Genomic DNA, 23,349 nt, shown 5'->3' with positions numbered 1-23,349 from the left:
GGGGGGGAAGTGGTTATCTCTTCGATGGAGGTTTTTGGTGACTTGAAACAAAATCATGAACCCTAAAAAAGTTGGTTCACACTTTAAAAAAAGCAAAAACAAATATCATATTCTATAAGCCACATTGTTTTTAATAAAAAAAAAGTTATTTTCTTCAATCTTTATGTAATTTTCGGAAAAGGCCCAAAACTTATACTTATTTTTACTATGGCATCATCTTTTAAGTGAATCCTTTTAAACTAATTCAAGCCTTCTTGCAATATTGGTGCATGATATTCTCCAGTTGTTTCTGCTGTACAAGGTTTTTTAAACTTTAATTTTCGAATCTGCATTAACCCAGAATTGTATTTTTTTTCTTTTTTAACAAAATTTTTCATTTTAATATTAATTGTTTTTTTTTACACTGCATGGTTATTTTTTAGAGTGAAACAATGTTCTACAAAGTTGTTGACGAAACAAAAAGAAATACAAAAAGTAACTTTTTCAAAACTTGTTTTCCTATGTCAATGTTATTTTCTTTCTATCTGATAAGAATAATAAAGACGTCAAAATCTTTTAATGTTAGGTTCCTTTGATTATCTTTTTCACAAAGAAAAAGAAAGACCACAATTAAAGAAATTGGATAAAAATTGAATTAAGCCAATGGTTGCCTTTTTTATAAAAAGGATTTAAGAAATATAATTAAATTAGAATATTCATAATATTATAAACGGTTTCAATTCAGTTTTATTGGTGAATATTCAAGTTACAAATTTATATATTTCATCACCTGAAAGTAATATATTTTTCGAAAATTTCAACATTTTTAATTTTTTAAACAATTTATGAAGCTTTTTTGAATAAAAATAGGAAAATTCTTACATATTTTTATCTTTGCAAATCAGACTGTTAGTTTCTGATATTCAGCCTCACAAAAAATTCGAATCAAAGAAAAATTGTTTTTCTAAGTGTTACTAGCTTGTAAATTTTCATTGACTATGTCTCAGAAACTATTTGTTCGATTTTAAATGTTAAAAAATGAAACTTTTAAGAAATTTTGAGACCTTTTCAATGAAAATAATTTAAAAATTTTTACATTTAGCGAAACTTATGAAAAGGTCTACAAATTTATAATTTTGCTCCTAACATATTTGCGACCGATTTTGAAAATTTTAAGGTAATTTTTATTTAAAAGGTCTATTTATTTTACAAAAGTTTCATTATTTAAACATTAAAATCAAACCAAATCGAGATATCGTCAGTTAAAAATACCAGCTTATTAGGTGACACTTAGAAATACTAATTTTTATCGATTCGAATTTATTGTGTAGGTGCATCTCAGAGACTAGTTGTTCGATTTTTGAAGTCTCAGATAAAAAAAATTAGGAAATTTTCTCAGCACCTCAAAAAACATTTTTTAGGTGTGGCTTTTCTTCATGATGTCTTTGGAAAAAAATATTACAATTTCCAAAAACTATAACTTAAAAGTGACTGTATTTCTAAAACGGAGAAATTTATAAAAGAAATCGGTTAAGTACTTCTTGAATGCAAATTTTATTTAGTTTTTAAAATTATTAGCTTGACATGTTTTGACCTACCGTAAACTGGGGTGACTTTGATAGCCCGGGGTGACATTGATAGAAATTTGATTTGGCCGCTAATTTTGATACATCCAATGTAACAGTCACATTTTTGCATATATGTTCGATAATAGGCTATCCCTTAATGCTTACATACTCAAAATACTCAAAAAATGTTTCGCTATTAATTTGACGGGCATTTGAAAAACCTATCAAAGTCACCCCGGGCTATTAATGTCACCCCAGTTTACGGTACCTACTTTTGGAATTTTTTTCAAAAACCTTTTTTTTAAGAGCGGAACTCTGGAATAAGAATTTGCTGATTATGCACTATGGTTCAAAAGATGTATATACAGCAATTCCCCACGAAAACAGCATGATTCGAAAAAAAAGTTCTCCGATCGGGCTCAACATTTTTCTGGGGGTTCCTTGGCCGAAATAATTAGACCCGTATTTTTTTGTTTGGTCATTAGGGTGACCTACGCCGTGTTAGGGTGGTCCGAAAAATGGCAATTTTCGTCATTTTTCGCAAAAACCACTTTTTTCAAAAAATTATATCTCCGCGCCATTTCATCCGATTTTAGCTGTCCTAGACGCAAAAGAAAGGTGATTTGTTTGGCTATTTGGGAAAAATAGTAAGAAGTTTCGAAAATCTAGCTTAACATTTGAAAAGGTCATATGAAAACTTAAAATGCTGTTTTGAAGGTCTCGGGACCAAAGAGCCTATGTCTGAAAATATTTTTATCGGATTCCTCGGAAAATTTCACATAACATATCAAAAAATGGTGAAGTTATGTTTTCGATACTCTGAGATACGATTTTTTGAAAATAAAAACTGTGTTTTTCGACGCGCCACGCGCAAAAATTGGAAAATGACGAAAACTGGGAAAAATCGGCTTTTTTTTCACTAAAACTGCGATAACTTCAAAATTTCAGCTTGGCTATTTGGGACCACCCTAACACGGCGTAGGTCACCGTAATGGCCAAACAAAAAAATACGGGTCTAATTATTTCGGCCAAGGATCCCCCAAAAAAATTTTGAGCCCGATCGGAGAACTTTTTTTTCGAATCATGCTGTTTTCGTGGGGAATTGCTGTATATATATATATATATATATATATATATATATATATATATATATATATATATTTATATATATATATATAGTTTCCTAAAGCGTATAAAAAAAATCTAATTTTTTTTTTTTTCAATTTAACCAACATTTTTTGAAGTTTATGTCCCTCGACTCTGACTGAGGCTGAGGGAGGAGGGCAAGAAAAAAAAAATATAAAAAAAAATATTACAAGCCATGTTTTCAACATTTGAATGAATTTTTTTTTTATGCAAATACACCTGCCCAGTTGAATTGTAATCATTCATTTTCAAAATATTTTTTTTTTCGCGAATAAAAACTTTTTGCTGTACTGTACATTGGATTTTTCAAATTAATTCAAATATTTATAAACAATCTCAAATATGCTTAAAATAATTTTCATTGCAGGAAAATACATTTTAAATTGTTTTCAGCGTCTATTTCCATTACATTTTTTTAGTTTTTGAAAAAAAATGCCTCCTGATTTATTTGGATGATTTTGTAGGGGGAGCGACATAAACTTTGAAAAATATTTGCAACGGCCAAAATGGATAAATTAAATTTCCGGAATTTTGTAAATAGCGTGTACCAATTTTTTCGAAATGTTTTTGCTAGACACATCAAATCAATCAGAAAATCCGTACTCTAGTTACAACATTTCATAAATTACAGAAATTTTGAATGGCCAGTCCCCAAAATTGTATGGAGACTTGTACGGAATAACTATAGATACAAAATTCCTTTTTAGGCATAGGTAATGTATGGACAAAATTTCATTCAAATCCAAAAAATACAAATTGAAAATCACGATAAAATTTGCAAAAAACTAGAGAACTACTCAACTATAGATAATAATATGACTTTAAGTATTATAAAAATTCATCATATCAATATATATAATATAAAAAAATGAATTTATTTTTGATGTTTTTTGGTTACCGAGAAAAAAATGAAAATTGCTGATTGAAAAATCTTCATTCTATTTTTATTGGTCACAATACTGTACTAATTCCCTCCCTCCATCCCAGCTGCGAGAATGTATGACATGCCTCGACGCTCGTGATTTGAGATCAAAATGTAAACAAAGCACACACACACAATCACGCATCCTACTAATTAGGTTACCGGGGAGGAAAATGTTAGGGAAGAAAGGAAACAGAAAATTCCAGAGATTGAAACAGTAACACACACAAAACACAAACATTAAAGTTGATGATCATTACCTCACTGTCTAGTTTCTAATCAACACCGGCAGTTTTCAGCTCACTCCAAGAAAAACGAGTTGGGTTATGGTTACACGTGTGATTATTAGGTGGTTTGCGAGGGGGGGGGGGGGGGGGGAGATAAATAAACACAACGATTTGTGCGACTTTTTTTTTTTTTTTTTGAAGTGGTGAGGAGCGGAGAAGAAAAGAGGATGGAAATGGTTGGAAAAGTCAGAATGTGTCTTCTTCTCGTCATCTTCCCGGTCCTGTTCCGTCCAACTACATAACGTATATTTCGTAAGCTGGGTCTTCTCTGTGTTAGTGTGCGTGAATTTAGAGAAAATGTGCATCAGTTTTAGTGCTTGTAGAATACAACGTGGGGTGGGGGGTGAGAGGAAAACTCTTGGCCCAACTTTCCTCTCCTGGAAGGGGAAGGAGGAGCAGGAGTCTACCACCTATTTCTTTTGTTTCGAGCCAGCTAGTTGCACCGTCTGTGAAAGAGCGAAACAGAGAATGAAAAAGAAAAAAAAAAGAGATATAAAGCGATAGAGTGTTATAGTTTTTTTTTTCAGTAACAAATGAGAGTAAAAAAGATGCTTAAATAATAAGAGTATAAAAAAGTAAGAACAACGAAGAAGAAAAGAACGGCACGAAACAAAAGCGACGGGAAAAAACCGGGCGGGCAAAGGAAAAGCATTGGAACAATAAGACAAAATAAGAGAGAAGAAACAGTGGAAAACGGGATTGACCTATTTTTAAGTACGAAGCAGTCGGTGGGCGAGTGAGTTGCTACTCCAATGATTAAAAGTGGTGTAGAAATGAAGAAACAAGTTGCAGCAGCGCTCGAACTCCTCCTCCCGTGTGAAGCAAGAAGCAACGGGAATCGGGGGATCTAATTTTGAAACACAAAGTTTTTTTTTCCCGGCAACTCAGCAGTAGAAGTGGATTGAATCCTGACCTGCTGAACGTGTTTTATATATAGTGCGAAACGATGGGCAAAGGGAGCAAGAAAACATCACCGGAAAATCAATTGAACCGTTGTGCGGAGGTAGTAGTTTGTAGTAAAAGCTGGATGTGGCATTCGAAGGGGATAGTCCTTCATGGAATGTTTGGTGTGTGGTGTGTTTTCGGGTGCAGTTTTTATCTTGCGCTTTTCTCAAAAAATTATATTGGTTTGGTGCTTTGAAATGCATCGAATTTGATTCTTCACATAGCACATGGAAATGAAAACAAATCAATTAATTCTTTTAAAATACTTATATTGTAATTGTTAGGGTTAGTGAAATTTCACGATTTCGCGGACAGCGTGAAATCCGCGAAATTTGGCTTTTTCCGCGAAATCCCGTGGAATTTTATGTTTGTGTGGAACAATCGTGAAATTTATCAATTAACTCTCATCATTTAGTTAAATAACAACATAATAAATATGTCGTCCATAAAGGCTAATAAAGTAAATTTATTAGATTTCAATTGAAAAGCATTTGAAGAATTGTTCAGTTTTTTCAGTTTCTTTTAGAAATTAACTAAATTTAGTAATATCTTCATTCACTGCAATAAAAATTTTACCTCCTATTTTATTTGAAACAGAAAAAAAAATAAAATAAAAATAAAATTAAAAAAATAAAATGAAGAGTATGTCTTTAGAACTTTTAAAACATTTCAGATTTTTTTCTGAGTCCTGTTTAATTTTAACGATATTTGCTTATTTGAGTGGATGATTCCCGTGAAAGTTAAAAATACTTTGTTTTAATGTTTTCTGTTCTTAAAAATTTCGACTTCGTTACAAATTACATTATTTTTGCCAATGGTTTTTAATTTAGTTTTTAATAAGTGAGATGAAAACTTAATAAAAAAAATATGTGCTAAATGTCGCAGAAAATTCAAATTATTTTACTCGTATTGGCTGAACAAGATTGTGAAATCTTGCTTTGATATGAAATTTAATAACATGTTAAATGATAAAACAGAAGCAAATAAGCGAAAACTTTTAAGCAGTTAAGCAGTTCAGTAATTGAGAATACGTATGCCCTACATTTTGTTTCAAAAAATATATAGAGCTCATCCATAAACCAGGTTGAAACTTTCTGAAAATTAGGAGGATTTTTTTTGTTACGTTCAAATTTAGTGAATATTTTGTATTTTATTGAAGAATAATATATAATAAAGCATAAAAAGTAGTTTTTGTAATTTAAACATAAGATTTTGAAAGTTTGTTTAACTTTTTCACGTTCCGCGAAATTTGCGTGAAATTTTGTGTTTCGAAATTGAGGTCCCCGTGAAATTTGCAATTTTCAAGCGTGAAAAATCACTAAACCTTGTAATTGTATATGTAAATTGAGACTTTAAAATTTGGGATGACTTTGGTAGTCTGAAATTCAGTATAAAAATTATGCAAATTAACTTGATTACTTCAATTGATCCATTACTTATTGATATTATTGTTCATTTTTTAACTACACAGAGAAAAATTAGTACTCAAAATCGTGAACAAACGTTCATGACATTCCATGTTCATGAAAGAACCCATTTTGTGTCATTTGATCACCTATATAAGTTTCAATACAATATAGACAGCTGTCAATTCAATAATGGTACGTAAATATTCGAAAATCTGTAATTTTTGAAGGAATTTTCTGATCGATTTGGTTTCTTCAGAAAAGTTAAAGGTATTGATGAGAATTATTCACAGAAAAGCTTGTTTTATAGATTTTTAAGTTAACTTTTCATCACAAAAACATAATTAACCAAAAATCCGTATGCTTTAATTTTTTTTTATATGTTTAAGGAGACAAAAACCGCAACCTTTGAGCCATAAAGAAGTTTGGACAAAAATGTTGCCGCCGAGTTATAATTTTTTTAAATGTTTTTTTTTTTGAAAAAAAAAGAAATTTTAGTCAAAAAAATGTTTGACTTCAGTTTTTAATGTAAAATCAAATTTACTGTCGAAATGTTCTCAACAGATTTTTTTTATAAAAGTACCGTTTTCAAGATGTAGCATTTTTTTTAAATAGTGTCTTTAATTTTCCAATCCTGAAATCCCAAAAAATATTTTTTTTTCGAAAAGATCAGAAAATTTTGAATGCAATTGCCTTAGGGGTGCATAGAAGAAAAGAAACAAGAAAATTTTAATTTTTTAAGTCTCTTCCAAAATTTGTGAAATTTTAGGATACCCTAAAGATTTTTTTTTTTTTTGAAAATTTTGAAATTGAGACTAACATTTCTCGCTCTTTTGAAATGTTAGTGTTGATTCCAACAAATTTAAAATATTTTTTCGAAAGTATCATAAAATTTGGTAAAGACTGCTTACTTTTAATCGTAAATCGTTTAACAAAGACTAAAATATGTTTTGAAAAAAAGAAATGGAAAAATAATGCAATAGTGCACCTTCAAATCTAACATCATTTGAAATAGATTTTCCTGCGTTTATTATATTCAGCATATTTGGGGTCGCCTGAAAAAATATTTTGTTTGTTTTGTCTCAAAATGTCTCAATGGAATGGTTGTTGATTGAACAAGGAATAGCAAAATTAATATTGTATTTACACTATTTTGAATAAATGAAAATGTATTTTCACAGAACCAAAAACACTCAAATATAATGATCAAAATTATTAAAAATAAGTCCATATATAAAATTCTTTAAAAACATCCAAGAATTTATTAAATGATTAGTTTTACATTGTAAAGTGTTTTGTTTTCTCAAAATTTATTTAAAATTTAATGTCGAATTTTCAAAACTAAATGCTGTCAAAATGTTAATAAATTTAATAGATTTTTTAAAAGAGTGGAACTAATTTTTTTGATCGGTGTTGAAATAATAAATTTTGTTAAATATCTAATATCTGTGCATTTTTTATTTAAAATACTCAAATAAACGTTAGAACATATTTCTTAATAATTGATTGTTTGCAGCTTTTGAAATAAAAAAATTGAAAATGTTTTTGGTCCCTGATTTTCTAATATAATTTTGAAGAGCAGGGAAAAGAAAACCTTTGAAAATAAATATGTATTAGCTTTACAGTCCAGACTCGATTATACTAAGGCCTTGGAAAAAATCACTTCGGATAATCGAATCATGAAAAAAAATATTTTTTTTTCGTTTTCTAATTTTTGATTGTCAAGCTTTAGCATGACTTCTGAACTACGCTAAAATGATTTTGAATTTTTAAATCCAAGATGGCGGCCAAAATGGCCGTGATGCAATATTAAAAAAATGCATTTTATTTTTAATAGGCATTTATAAACTTAAATTTGACTAAAATGGGGTCGTAAACCTCAAATGTTATGTTAAAAACAAGAAAACAAAAAAATACGAAAACAATTTTTTATGTTCGTGATTCGATTATCCGAAGTCCTATACAAACCTTCGGATAATCGAACTTCGGATAATCGAAACTGGAGTCTGGACAAAATTACAAAATAAAAATCGATCTCATTCAACATATTTAAATAATCCAAAAATCCGTATAATCAAGACAAGAATAAAACAATAACGTCATGTTCAAAATGATCAACATAAACGAGATTCATTTTTTAACAGTCTATTTTCTTTTTTCTCTTTTCAGGTGAGCAATTTGAAATGTTTTTCAACCCATGCGCATAAACAGGTTCGTTTTCCCATTCGATGCAACCTCCATTAAAAATAATTGCAACCATCAAAAATACAAAAAAAAACACGCCTCAACACCTCCACGAAAAAAAAACACACCTCCCACGTTCACATCCAATTCGATCCATTTTCCCGGAAGTACTTTTTAACGCGGTCACCATCACCGTGTCATTATTTCGAAGATCACCACACACATACTTTCACTCCACCCCTCTTCAATTGACCGAAACTGCTCTTCACAGAGCGAGCAAGCTTGAAGCAAGCCATGAACCTTCCCCGCCAATTTTGCGCCCATTTTCAATCGTGTGTAAAAGTCAAATAAAAAGATAAACAAGCGAGTGTCATCCCCCTCACGTCAGTAGTTGCGTCCATTCTCGGTCATTTTGGGTCATTTCCGGATGTGTCGTGAACAAACGCGCACGGTTGGGGGTCTTCAGACAAAACGACACGCATGCAGCTTCTGGCTGACAGCCGAACTAACCTTGAACAGTTCCACCTGCTTCGTGTACTCGTCCTTCAGATCGTTGTACGCTTTGAGCGAGGCCGCCAGCTTTTTCTCCAGCAGCGTTTGCTGTTCCCGCTCCGCTTGCATCCGGGTGTCGATGTTCTCGAAGCGCGTCTGCAGCTGCTCGTGCTCCATGTTCCGGATGTTCAGCATGTCCTTGGTGATGGTGACGACCTCCTTGATGTTTTCGATCTGGTTCTGGAGCGCTTTGATTTGCATCTCTTGCGTTTTGACGGTTTTGGTGCGCTCGAAGAGCAGTTCCTTCGCCTTGGTGAGCACCTCCTCGTGCTTTTCTTTGAGCTTCTTAATTTCTTGGGTTTCACCCTTCTTGTTTCCTTCGAACTGGTGCTTGAGTACCTCGCTTTCCAGCTGGGAGACTTTGGACTTGAGGATGTCGTTCTCGAGCAGCTTCTTCTTCATCTCGCTTTCGAGGTCTTCGATGCGCTCGTTGAAGTTTTTGCTTGGGGATAGTTCGCACTCCAGCTGGACGACCTTGGCCCGCAGAATGTCAGTCTCGATGGAGCGCTTCTTGAGCGAGTTCTCCAGCTCGGAGATGCGATCGGTGGATTCCTGCGAATCGCTCGGTTCCTCTTCCGCTGTGTTCAGCTTCGATCGCAGTATGTCATTCTCGATCTTCAGCTTGCGCACCTCTTTCTGGAGCTCTTCGACCTTGGCGTTTGCGGGGCTGTCCGCCAGCGGAACTCGCTCCAGCTGTTCGACCTTCGATCGCAGAATGTCATTCTCGATGACCTTCTTCTTGAGCTCCTGCTCGAGGTTTTCGATTTTGTACGAGCTGGCACCGCTTGCGGTCTGCTTGTTCTCCATCTCGGACAGCTTCGAGCGCAAGATGTGGCTCTCGGTTGTGCTTTTCTTCAGTCCACGTTTCAGCTCCTCGATCTTCTCGCTGCTCGAATCGTGGGCAGCCGTAGCGTCAGTCTCAAACATCCTCATCTTGGCCCGTAGCATGTTTCCTTCGGTGGTGCTTCGCTGCAGTCCCTTCTCCAGCTCCTCGATTTTATCGTTTGACTCATCCTCATCCCGATTGGCTGCGTCGCTCTCCATCGAGGTGACCTTGCCCCTCAGGATATCAGCCTCAATCTGGTACTTCCGCACCTGCTTCTCCAACTCCCTAATCCGATCGTTCGAGTCCGTGTTCGAACCGGGAGAGTTCTCAAACTGCTTCAGCTTCGACCGCAGGATGTCACTCTCGATGCTCTTCTTCTTGAGCTCCCGCTCGAGTTCGCCCGTTCGCTCCGAAACCTCGTGGTCTCCCTCCAACTCCTTGATCTTCTCCTTCATCACCACACTCTCGGTTCGCTGCAGACCCCGCACCAGCTCGTCGAGCTTTTCCTGCGCTTCCGGTGTGGGCGGTTCCGTCTCAATGTCCGTAAGCTTTCCGCGCAGAATACCGTTCTCGATGATTCGCTTCTTCAGCTCCTTCTCCAGCTGCTTCACCCGCTCCACCAGATCGTTCGATCCCTCTGTTTTAGTCTCGGAGTTCGACAACTTCGACCGCAAAATGTCCAGCTCCATCGTCTTCCGCTTCAGCTCCTTCTCCAGGTTCTCGATCTTCTCGTTGGACGCCGCATTGTTCGACGGAACCGTCTCCAGCTTACCCACCTTCGCCCTCAAAATGTCACACTCGATCGTCTTCTTGCGCAGATCCTTGTCCAGCGTTTTGATCTTTTCCCGCGCGTCCTCGCACTCCGTCTCCAGCCGGCTAATCTTGCTCAGGAAGTCCTTCTCCAGCCAGGCATCGAAATTGCTCATGTCACCGATTTCCTCGAGGTCCGACATTTTGCTCACTTTTGCCAGAAAACTTCACTCCCGCGCGATCGATTCCCAGAAATGCCTTTTCCGCACGAAATTCACTGCCGCTCTGCGGCAACGTGAAAATTTTTCCTTCTTCACGACGCTCTCGAAGTCTCGCACCAACACCGGCGTGAGCAGTACACACGCGCAAATTCCTTCCTGAAATTCTTTTCTTTTCTCTCGCACCAACACACCCAAAGGCAAAAATTTCAAAATATCTTTCTCTGAGGTTGGGAAAATTCACGCAACGATCCAACTCGAACGGCAGACACCTACGGACTAAGACATTTTCGTGAAATTCACAAAATTTGAGATTCGCGATCGCGGTGAGCGATCGTGATCAGGGCCAAACCCCATTGCAACGAGGTAGATTCGTGCCGGCATTTCCAGTGCTCAGCTACAACCATGTCACGAGATCGTGCGTGACGAATTTCACGAGAGAGAGAGAGCGCAATCTAAGAGAGACACTGTGGTTGTTGAGAAATATGCCTCAATAAATTTTCCCGCGAACGCGCGATCACGCTCTGTGGAGGACTCTATTTTTGGACACCTTTCGGTACCAGAGTGGATGCGTCGACTGGTCGCGAGACTTGTAGGATTTCGCATGTTCTTGCCGGCATTGCGGACTGTGATCACTCGGCGGCGCGCACACTCTTCTTGTGCTCTTGTTTGTTGAGTCGGTGGCTGTCGTCAGCCGGCTAGCGTAGTTGAGTTGGACCGGTGGCGGCAGTGTTTTTCTTGCTAAGTTTGTGCCCAGTTTGTAATTTCTCAGATGGTGACTTAGGGCGTGGGACTGTGGGTGAAAATTTAAGCTTATTTTGAATAATAATATCTATTTAAAAATACACAAATGAAATTTAAATTGAATTTAAAAAAAGGAATTTAAGTTGAAAATATTTATATTAAAACAAAGAGCAATTTTTACAAGAATTCTTTACCTGATTTTTTTTATTATCTTATTCGGATGAAACTTTATTCATGTCAAAACAAGCAATTTTGCATTATTAGTCCATACAAGGATCTACAGAATTTTGCGATGAGCTTGTAAATATTCACAAAATTGTATCATGAGAAGGGATGCTCCGATTGATTTGGTTTCTTCGGCAAAGTATATGTGATATATATATGATATGCAAAAAAAATTGGCACCGTAAATCGGGGACTTTAAAAGGTTTGAGATTTTTCCACAAAATAGAGATTAAAAATTGAATGCGTACGAAACTGAACTGTGCTGCCCGTGGTAGAGAAGTATTCAATATATTTCAAGAAGGAATTCAAATAAAATTTTGAGGCCTTCCAAAATTTATGAGAATTTCTTATTGAAATATTAAGTTAAGGCCGTTGCAAATATTTTTCAAAGTTTATGTCCCTCGTCTATGACCAAAGTCGAGGGGGGGGGGGGGGGCAAAGAAATAAAAAAAAATATAAAAATTGAAATTACGAGCCATGGTTTCAACATTTTAATGAAAAAAGTGTTTTAAAATGCTTTATACACCTGTCCAGTTGTTTTGCCATCATTAGTTTCCAAAATATCTAAGCATTGACGAAAATTTTATTTTTTGCGAAAAATAATTTTTTTGCTGTGCTGTGCACTGGAATTTCATAAAATTTCTAAGCATTTTTAACCAATTGGGCTTGTTTAAAAATGCATGCTAAATATGATTATCAATGCAAAAAAAATGCATTTTAGATTGTTTTCAGTTGATTAGACTTCTATTTTCTAAAAAATTTTGAAGTCTTTTGGAAAAATATTTTTTTTGCCCCCTGATTTTTCAGACCAAATATGAAGGGGGGGGGGGGCGACATAAACTTTAAAAAACATTTGCAACGGCCTAACTATAATTTAAAAAAAAATGATGAAAAGGAATATTTTAATATTCTCAAAGTGTTTTGATTTCCTCATTAACAATATGGTTGAATCGGAAAACGGAAGGTATTTTAGGAATGTTTTTACATTTTTTTTCTCTGGGAGAAGATGCAATTAGATTGTAAATAATAAATTTTATGTATTTCTGAATCACAATTCGAAAAAATCTTGAATTTAGTAGAACAAATAACAAAAAAATGTGGAATCTTTTGATTTGTGCTTCGAATTAAGTTTTAAATAAAAATCGATATTTTTGAAAACAAACAGGTTTTAAAGAATTTTTCAGAATTCTGAGTTTTTAACCAAATTAACTTTATTTCTTAATTTTTTGTTAAAAAGCTTATAAACTAGGTACTTTTTATTAAAACATTGATTTGACATTTGACGTAAACATAAACATAAAATTTTAACACTTTTATATGATTAAAACTAAAAAAAAACTATTCATAGTCACCCCGGAATTCTAAATAAGAATTCTCAACGCAATATTTTTTTTAAACGCTGTTGAAAAAACCTTATCCCAAAAATATAGCATGGACCTGTTTGTTTTGTTTGTTCTTGAGACTAACCTGACCAGCTGGAAAATATTCCATAAACAAATTGAAATCCTATCAATTGCACCCCGGTTTACGGTAAACGTAAAAAATCCAGTTTATAAATTATTTCAGAACTTGATTTCCAAAAATACATTTTATTTTAATTTTTTATGGTTTAAGGGGTAACATACATGTAGAAAATTAAAAAAAAAATCATATTACAGAAAATTCACTAAAAAGATGATTTTCAATCACTCCTGAAAGTTTCATGAAGATATTTCGTAACTGAACTAAGAGACGATTTAAGTTCACAACTTTGCTATGCGCAAAGCAAACTGTCAAACTTTGTGAACTTTTTTCTCTAATTGTCGAGTTGATTTACGGGTGCCACGATATTTGGAGATGGGATGGACCAAATTGGCAAAAAATTTGAGGTGAAAACTCCCAAGACAAATTCCGTGTGCATGACGAAGACCGATTTTGAATTTAAGATTTTTTAAAAATACAAAAATCAAAAACTGACGATTTTTTATATGAAAAACACAAAAATATGTTTATCTTTTTTAAAATTAAGTTATTGAAAATTGGCACACAGGACCAGTTTAACCTCAACACTTCACCAAAATTTTGAGCCTATTTGGTCAAAGCAGTGTTGAGGTATCGTGACACCCGTTTTTTGAAACTGCTAACTTAAAATAGCTTTATCTCAGCAATAGTACATTCAAATATCTTTATAATTATTTTGTTAATAGATAAAAATGTACATTTTAATACCCTGCAAAAAGATTTAAAAAAAAGTTGAATTGTGTGCTCATACCAATCTCTGACATTTTTGACGATTTACATGTATGTAACCCGTTAAGGGATTAAACAAGATTTTTTTTTTTTGCTGGAATTAAGAATAGAGCAAAATCTGGTACCGATTTTTTTTTTCAAATCCCTGTTTTCAGAGATTTGTTTGCCAAACCATGTGCCAAACAAATTTTAAAACTGATTTTAAGATGAATAATCAAGTTTGCAACCGAAAATGACTCTTCATTTTTTTAAGTGCAATATCTCAGTTTATATTATTGTCACTTCCTAGTTGAACTCACGATAATTTCGAAACTATTCGCATGATTAACATTTTTTTTTTCATAAAATTGAATTAAAAATCTGAATATCGAATTTTATTTACTTTATAAGCTTCTTTTATGATGGATTTTGAGTTATTTCAAATAAAGTTAGAAAACTGAAAAAATATGGATAGTGCGTCCAACCCGGGATTTTCGGGACGAAATTCCCATGATTTAAAAAAAAAACCGGGAATTCTCGAATCCTGGGATTTTTTTTATATTTTGTCCCAGTCTTCCCAAAATTGAAAAAAATATGATATTTGTGTCTGTTAATTATGTTTTGGTTGTAAAAATATTGAAACCAGTGAATACTGAGTAGTGAGTAGGGGAAATTCTCGTATATTTTGCATGTTAAGCACTCGCTCCTTACTCCATCCAATTTGTAGATTTTCACTACATTTTAGAGTAGTTAATTTTTTTCAATGCCTATAAATTTAAAAAAAATGCGATGCTTTGTTGAGTTTGTTTTTACGGAAATTTGACAAAATTATTTTTTGCAAATGTTTATACTGAGAATAGAATTAACAAATCTTTTTGTCGATTTTTAAAAAGTGTTTGAAACATTTTTTCTTGGATTAGTGAAATACCAATCATTAAAAAAATAGCATTGAAATATTATGAAAAACTTAAATTAATTTAGTATGAGGCCTAAAAATACCTTTTTAAATCACCTTTCTTGAGCGTAAAATGTTGTTTTACAAGTGCCTATAAAATAGATTTTTGCTATTACATATTTGATTTCATACCAACTCACATCATTTGCACTCAATGTTCAATGAAATCTAGATTAAATTTTCAAAAGGTCCTATCTGCATAGGAAACCCATGAGGGATAGGTTGTTTTGAAAATTTAATCTAGAAATCATCTTCCTCGAAGCCGGCGACCACGCAAGTTGGCACCAGATTCCGCATACGCAATATAAAACTCTCCCCCCACAAACAGAGCACCGGCAAGAGGTTTGACTCAGGTGAAATTTTCAAAATGATTTTACCAACACCAAGTTGAAAATGTGTCCACAGTATAGCATTACAGTTAAAAGGGACGTAACAAAGTAAATGGGACTAAATTGTTTTTTTTTTTGTAATGTGTGATGTCTAGCAAATTTGCCTGACCAATTTTTATAATATTCAGAGGTATTAATTTTCAGAATTGGATAGATCTTTTTTAGAATTACAACTTTTTTTAATATGACATCTTCAATGGTCAACGATTTTTCCTCTGGCTTTTCACACAGCAATGCTGGTGCGTAGGCTCTCGTCTGAGGAATTTTCTTCGCTTCGACCATTGAAAACGTTGTTACACGACTCGATGAATTGCATACGCCATGCCAGCCACGAACAGTGATTCATCGTCTACAGAAAACGCAACACATCAGCAGATGTGATTCGAAATCAGAGAACAACATCGAGCTTTAATGGCCGGCCGGGGTTGAATGAAATATGCCTCCTCGTAATCTTCTAACGAGCTGTTACCATTCTCGAAGTGTCCAGAGGGAAGATTTTCCGTTTTCCTCTTTTCAAACATCTTTAATCGCTTTATGATTCACTTTTGCAACGTGAGATTGCAATCGATACTGGGCCGGCCATAATTAATGATGCTCTGCGAAGAATGTTGTTTTACGAGCGCAGGAAAAATCTTCAGTTGGAAAATGTCCGAGATGCACCACCACAACTACCTACCAGAAATGCCAGCAAATCGGCGCTGCTCACACAGATCGATCTCTCGGGCTGAGCGAGCAATGATGTTTGTGTGTATTTTTAGTGTCCCAGTTCCCCCGAATCTTTGGTTTTCCCAGCAAATTTTCCGTGCCGTGTCCCGCGGTATGGTGTTGCACGTATTTGGGGAGCGTACTCGAATGCGGTGGTGGCATCGAAAAATGGAACAAGGGAAACTACACGGCGAGGTGTTGTTGTTGTTTGCAGTGTCGATTGTCGAAATAGGGTGATTCGAAGGGTAGGTGACATATATTTGAAAATTATATAGCTCAAATAAATTATATAATATAACAGAAAGATTGTCAGGTGTATCATTTTCTATCATTAAACTTTTTTTTAAACAAATTTATGATGAGAAATGTATTCAGCTACCAATTATGTTGAATGTTCCAGTAAAAACAGATTTTAATGGACAGCCACAATCACAATCATAAAAGATCATCTTTTCCAGAGCTTTAATAATAAGGTCCATCAAGCTACGGGATATCCTATGTTTGAAAGGGCATTTTCAAATAAAACTCTAGAATTCTATCTGAAATGGAAATATGCTCTAAAATATAAAATTGATTGAATAAAAGAGCAACCAAACACACATTCTTATTATTATCATTTTTAATCTTTGAAATACGTATACTTTGTGGAAATAAGACATTTTCATTATGGTTACAACATTTTTTCTATAATGGTTGATGTAGATGAACTTGCCCTAGCTAATAAATTATTTAAAGTTTTTTCTAAATATAACCCCGTACACAGAAAAAAATAATGTAAATTTGGAAGCTGTAATTTTGGAAGGTTGAATATTACCTCTTCTATGATGAAATTTTACCTCAATTTAGACTAAAAAAGTGACATTACACCAGAAAAGTGGTAAAATTACACATTTCCAGAGGTAAAATTACACCTTTTTTCTGACATAAAAGATGTACCCCTTCCCAGATGTAATCACGGTGTGTTTTTTAGAACAACCAAATGATAAAAAATTCGGTATGTCTGATATTTGGCACCGTGAAAGAAGGGCTCTTTCCCGACATTTTGCGGGGTATACCGAAATATTTCGTCGGGGGGTCTAGTGCAACTTTTTTTTTTGAAGATTTTTTTTCGATTTTATGGGATATTTGTTCAAAAAAGTCACAGAAAATCGGTGCATTCATGTTGATATCACTAAAACTTCTTATGAATATGCCTTGGGGACTCTAACCAACTATATTTGACCAATATTTGACCTCCAATAAAAAAAAAATCGAACCAAATTTACCAGATTTCAAGCTTTCTTTGAAATTACCCCAAAATCCAAGCTGGAAACTCCGATACGACCGAAAGTTTATCTTTTCTTTGTACAATTTGTCATGAAATAACAGCAACACATTGCCCGGATACAAATTTGAGCATTAAACAATGCAAAACATAGATTATTTATTTAATAAGCTGTTTATTACCTAATAGGTCTCGAAAATTATTTTTTCAATCCTCTGCCACATAACACCATTACATTTTAAAACATTTTAGAATCAATCACATTGTAGAAAACAGTTTTCTGAACAAGTTCCATGAAAAAGTATCAGTTTTGGTTCAATATAAGCAGAGATATGCCCAATTTCCTGAAATAAATAGTGCCTTTCTCCAAAATTTCTTAATTTAATTACCATTCACACGATGAGCACTGCCTACTAAGATATTTTTTATGATGATAATATGTTATTAAAACATAAAAATTATAACAAGTTTTGACGAAATTCATGAAAATTATTCTATAGCATTCATTACAAAACTCAGTAGGCAGTGCTCATCGTGTGAATGGTAATTAAATTAAGAAATTTTGGAGAAAGGCACTATTTATTTCAGGAAATTGGGCATATCTCTGCTTATATTGAACCAAAACTGATACTTTTTCATGGAGCTTGTTCAGAAAACTGTTTTTTACAATGTGATTGATTCTTAAATGTTTTAAAATGTAATGGTGTTATGTGGCAGAGGATTGAAAAAAAAATTCGGAACCTAGTGGGTAATAAACAGCTTATTAAATAAATAATCTATGTTTTGCATTGTTTAATGCTCAAATTCGTATCCGGGCAATGTGTTGCTGTTATTTAATGGGAAATTGTACAAAGAAACGATGTACTTTCCGTCGTATCGGGGTTTCCAGCTTGGATATTGAGGTAATTTCAAAGCAAGCTAGAAATCTGGTAAATTTGGTTCGATTTTATTTATTGGAGGTCAAATATTGGTCAAATATAGTCGGTTAGTGTCCCCAAGGTATATTCATTAGAAGTTTTAGTGATATCAACATGAATGCACCGATTTTCTGTGACTTTTTTGAACAAATATCCCATAAAATCGAAAAAAAATCTTCAAGAAAAAAAGTTGCACTAGACCCCCCGACGAAATATTTCGGTGTACCCCGCAAAATGTCGGGAAAGAGCCCTTCTTTCACGGTGCCAAATATCAGACATACCGAATTTTTTATCTTTGAGGTCTCGAAAAAATACACCGTGTAATATTACAATGATTTTTTTTCTGTGTATATTATCAGTACATATTGAGCAGTTCTCTCAGATTTCGGTCATTCGATTTTTTTTTTGTATTTTTTAATCCGACTGAACATTTTTTGGTGCCTTCGATATGCACAAAGAAGCCATTTTGCATCATTAGTTTATCCATATAATTTTCCATACAAATTTGGCAGCTGTCCATACAAAAATGATGTATGAAAATTCAAAAATCTGTATCTTTTGAAGGAATTTTTTGATCGATTTGGTGTCTTCAGTAAAGTTTGGTTAAATTTTGGTGATTTTTTATTTAACTTTTTGTCACTTAAACTTGATTTGCAAAAAAACACTATTTTTATTTTTTTTCATTTTTTGATATGTTTTAAAGGACATCAAATACCAACTTTTCAGAAATTTCCAGGTTGTGCTCTTCGACCGAGTTATGATTTTTTTAATCAATACTGATTTTATCAAAAAATCGAAATACTGGTCGCACTATTTTGAAAATGGTCGCAGTTTTTCATTTTTTTAAATTCTTGCACATGAATGTCCACATTTGAAAAAAATATTTTTGAAAAGCTGAGAAAATTCTCTATATTTTGCTTTTTTGAACTTTGTTGATACGACCCTCAGTTGCTGAGATATTGCCATGCAAAGGTTTAAAATCATGAAAATTGATGTTTTCCAAGTCTCATCCAAATCTCCCACCATTTTCTAACGTCGATATCTTAGCAACAAATGGTCCAATTTACAATGTTAAAATATGAAACATTCATAAAATTTTCCGATCTCTTCGAAAAAATATTTTCAAAATTTTTAAACCAAGACTAACATTTTAAAAGGGTGTTATATTGAATATTTGGCCCTTTCGAAAAAAAGAAGCTCGACAAAAATATCGTGTTTATGGTATCTTGAAAGCACACAAAATAAATAATTTCAAATAACTAAAATAAATCGGGTTATAAGTAGGTTTAGTGATTTTTTACGCTTAAAAAATACTATTTTCATGGGGACCATTATCTGAAAACACATTATTTCAAGAGAATTTCACAGAACGTGAAAATGCTAAAATAACTTTGCATTCTTACGTTAAACAACCGGAAAGATCTGTTTACTCTTAAATATATACTATTCATTATTCAACAAAGCTAATTGTTTTTCTAGCTGAAAGTTTCTTGTGGTCCCCGTCAAATGAAATCTTGTGAGATTTTTACTGGACCAAGAATGAAACCCAAATTTTAAGTAGGGTTGATTTGTAAGATTATAATAATATCGTAAAGCTCAAGTAATTAAATTATCATTTAAAATGCTACCTTTAAAATGAAATGGCATATTCAAAAACATATTTTACCTGGAATAATGGCCCCTTGCCGAACAGAAATTAACCTAATCATGCTAAAAGCTCAATCTTGCTAGAAGTACAATAAATTAAGGAAAATGCATTTGTTTTAGTTGATTGCACTTGTATTTCTAGATTAAATTTTCAAAAGGTCCTATCTGCATAGGAACCCCATGACAAATAGGTTGTTTTGCAAATCAATTCTGGATTTTTACTAAACATTTCAAAGTATTTTGAAAAAATATTGTATTGTCCAAATGAAAATTTAAATTTTTACCGTGAATAATCATATTTTTATTGAGGAAAAAAGTATCCATTAATGCATTATTCATTTTGGAAATATCAAATTTCAAAATTGGGTAAAGCTTTAAAATGCAAAATTTAATAGAAAATGCTGTATTTTAGCAAAAATAAAACTGTTGAATACACAAATCGGTTGTACAGATTATTTCAATGAAAATTTATATTTTTAGCACAAATATTTCAATAGTTCAAAAAGTAAATACTACGTTTTTTAATTGAAAACTAATCAAATATACACTTAAACCATGTTTTATAAATTATTTGAAAATTGATAATTTTAAAATAATGATTTTAAGTGAAATCTTGAAAGTTAACTTACCCTAGTGATAAGGCTTGAATAAAGGATCTTTAATTTTTTTTTATTTCTCGGCTTTATTCGATGTCTTGTCTCTGTAAACTATTTTACTGAGAAGTTTTCCAACTAAACTGGACTTCGCACAATTTCCTATATTTTTACCGAAAAATAATCTCGTTTCCTGGGATATCTATTAATTTCCGGGAAATTCCCAAAATTCAAGCAGATGTTTACATTTTCTTAACATTTTAAAACCAATACACAGTGGTCAAGACCGCAAAATTAGGTCGAAAATTGATTTTGCGAAGAACTGTGCTAATCTGGAGCTTTGGTATCTTCAGAAGTGTTTCAAATAGGAAGAGGCAAACTAGTGTGGTTCACCATTAGGGTGATTTTGAAAATCTAACTACTAAGGAATATTTTTTAGATTTTTTCTGACTTCTAGAAAGTTTTTGGGCTTGCCATTCCAAGTAACTTCGTCGAAAACACAACAAGTTTAGCTTGCAATCTACGACTTCTACGACCAAATTTAGAGAAAGCTTCTGAGCCACCTTTAGAGCTCAAAAAACAAACATTTTAATTTTTAAAGCCAATTTTGTCTTAAGAGTTCAAAGTTACAGCTCTCATGCCATATTTAGTTAAAGTTAAACTTACTATGCCAAATTTTAAGTGCCAGGCTGCATTCGATCGAAAGGCGGATCTAACTCTACAAACTCAAAAAAAGCCTGAGGGGTATTTTTTCTAAACTCAACTTTTTTTTTTGTTCATTTGAAAAAGTAGAATTTTCAAGGAAAAAATGTGTGAGACCACCCAAACGGAATTGGAAAATTGTCAGACCATATGTTTTTTTCCATGCATTTTCGCCCGCTGCATCTTAGTCTGCCTTCAAAATTGAGCTAAATATTAAAATTTTTATTTTTGGTCATATTTTGGGTTTCCATGTATTTTTTTTCTTTTCAACATCACCCCGAATTACTACGTTCAAAAAACTGATTTTTGAAGATAAGCTTATATGGTTGCTCATATGGAATTTCAATAGCACCCTATTGGTGAACCTCATTTTCAACCAAGCCAAAAGTCGCCTCTGGCCCATTTGCAGAAACTTTTCTGAGGACACCAAAGCTTAAAAACGGCACCATTTTTAGGAAAATCAATTTTCCACTTATTTTTGCGATCTGCACTACTTTTTTCAATTCTCATCAGATTTCAAGTTCAAATTTTTATAATTTTAATTAAAATAAAAAAGGTCAATGTAGTTTGCACCCCAAAATTTTCTCGTGCCACCCTGAAAATCCGCATCCATTGCAAACGGTGGTGGTGGTGTGACTTTTGGAACGTGTTCAGCTGCATACCTCGTGCGTGATGTCAAAATCACAGACACCGAGAGAGAGAGTCACAGTCACTGCGAACGAAAACAACAACAACTTTCGAGTGGAAAAATCCTCCTCGGTCGGACGGTTTTGCATTGTGCACAAACAGAGCAGGGTGCTATTCTGTGTTTCTATTGAATTGATTTGTAAAATTTTATAATAAAGATAAGTTCCAATGCTGGTATTATTTTTGAAGCAAAAGTTGTTACAATTAATGGGAAAATGAAACATTAAACGTTTCACAACTTTTTCTTTCAATTGACTAACGATGACAGACAAAAACTACTACCAAACTTCAGCATCACTGCCGTCACCATTCATAACATGTTCACAGAACGCCATGAATGGTGTGCCCTTGTCGCTTGGTGAGCACATGATGTTGATGTTGTGGAAAACTCGAGAAAACTCGATGCATCAATCTCGAACGTGTACGGGACCTGGAACTAGGTCAGGTTCTGATGTGTCTGCTTCACCGCGCTGTATCTGTGTGTCAGATGCTGTGATGAAGTTGAATGTTGTTGAGTTGGGTTGGATTTTCAAGGTTGTTTTAGAAGTAGAGAAACATTGTGGAAAGTTTGAAATTAACGAAATTTGTTCGTTGAGCAATCGATCAATATTTTGTACTTCAATTTAAGTTTTTTTCTTTCTGAAGTCTCTTAAAATTACAAACAATGAATTTCAATGAAATAGCAAACAAAACTCCTTTCGGAAAAAGGAAACAGCTGTTACGCCCATTCTCCTACCCTAAGAAAGAATAGCAAAACCCCGTTAGATCTTGACCTTCTCCCTCGTAATGTCCCTCTTTATTTCCGCCCATTTTCGGTAACCAATTTTCCAGACGTATAAATTTGGCCAAAGCTCATATACTTGAAAAGGACGACGGCGGCCAAGGCTTCAAGCGACATAAAAGAGAGAAAGAGGAGCTTCGGTATTTATTAAAATGGGACTCGATTCGAGGTTTTGTGCCAGCAACTCAAGCCAAGACAGCTAGCCTGTCCCCGAATGTCTGCAGTGTGTTTAATGTTCTGAAAAATATCGTCCTCCTATAAGGACGTGTACTGAATGGGAGCGAGCAGACAATACTGGGCCCTGAATGGGCTTGAAAGGGCGAAATGGCTGCTGGTTGAATAGGGAAAAGGGAGCTAAAGCTGATGAATGCGGGGTAGAAGGCTTTAAAAAAGTGGTCGTTTTCTTTTGAAAGGCTAATTGGGCATCTTGGAAGGAAACGACAATCTTAGATCAGATGCTTTATAAATTTGGGAAATTCCATGCAAACTTTAGGGTTGAACGACATATTTGCTAAGATTTCTCTAAAAGTTTAAATATGCGTCGTTTTCTGCCAACTCACATAGCAGCTGCCCCTACAACCTCAGCAACAGCAACAGCAACTCGAGTTTTTATCAAACCAAAATACATATGTTTATTTAACAGATTGCTTGCTATCGTCCTATTTTTCGTCTGCAACACAAATATCTCTTGATTTAGGTTAACTAAGGAGAAAAGTAAACAAACAAACCGCAACTCGAATTTTGAAATG

The 23,349-nt window shown here is 33.9% G+C and overlaps 1 protein-coding gene across 1 annotated transcript; it reads right to left on the bottom strand.

The window, feature by feature from the left end:
• Positions 1-4,048: 4,048 nt before the first annotated feature.
• LOC120424576 (interaptin-like) lies at positions 4,049-10,920 on the bottom strand. Its single transcript, XM_039588742.2, has 2 exons — positions 8,948-10,920; positions 4,049-4,348 (listed from the first exon to the last, which is right to left on the bottom strand). Exons 1-2 carry the CDS (start codon positions 10,766-10,768, stop codon positions 4,313-4,315), a joined length of 1,857 nt encoding a protein of 618 aa, XP_039444676.1. The 5' UTR covers positions 10,769-10,920; the 3' UTR covers positions 4,049-4,312.
• Between the last annotated feature and the right edge of the window lie 12,429 nt (positions 10,921-23,349).

The sequence above is a fragment of the Culex pipiens genome, unplaced genomic scaffold, assembly GCF_016801865.2.
Source record: "Culex pipiens pallens isolate TS unplaced genomic scaffold, TS_CPP_V2 Cpp_Un0009, whole genome shotgun sequence".
NCBI lineage: Eukaryota > Metazoa > Arthropoda > Insecta > Diptera > Culicidae > Culex > Culex pipiens.
The sequence above is the reverse complement of the archived record's forward strand: the minus strand, read 5'-3'. Positions and strand labels throughout refer to the sequence as shown.

What these genes read in the sequence shown, in the direction of transcription:
- LOC120424576 (XM_039588742.2), bottom strand. Translation starts at nt 10,768, where the DNA reads ATGTCGGACCTCGAGGAAATCGGTGACATGAGCAATTTCGATGCCTGG. An exon ending in AGCAGGTGGAACTGTTCAAG is followed by an intron (nt 4,349 to 8,947) that starts GTTAGTTCGGCT and finishes GCTCTTTCACAG; the next exon opens with ACGGTGCAACTAGCTGGCTC.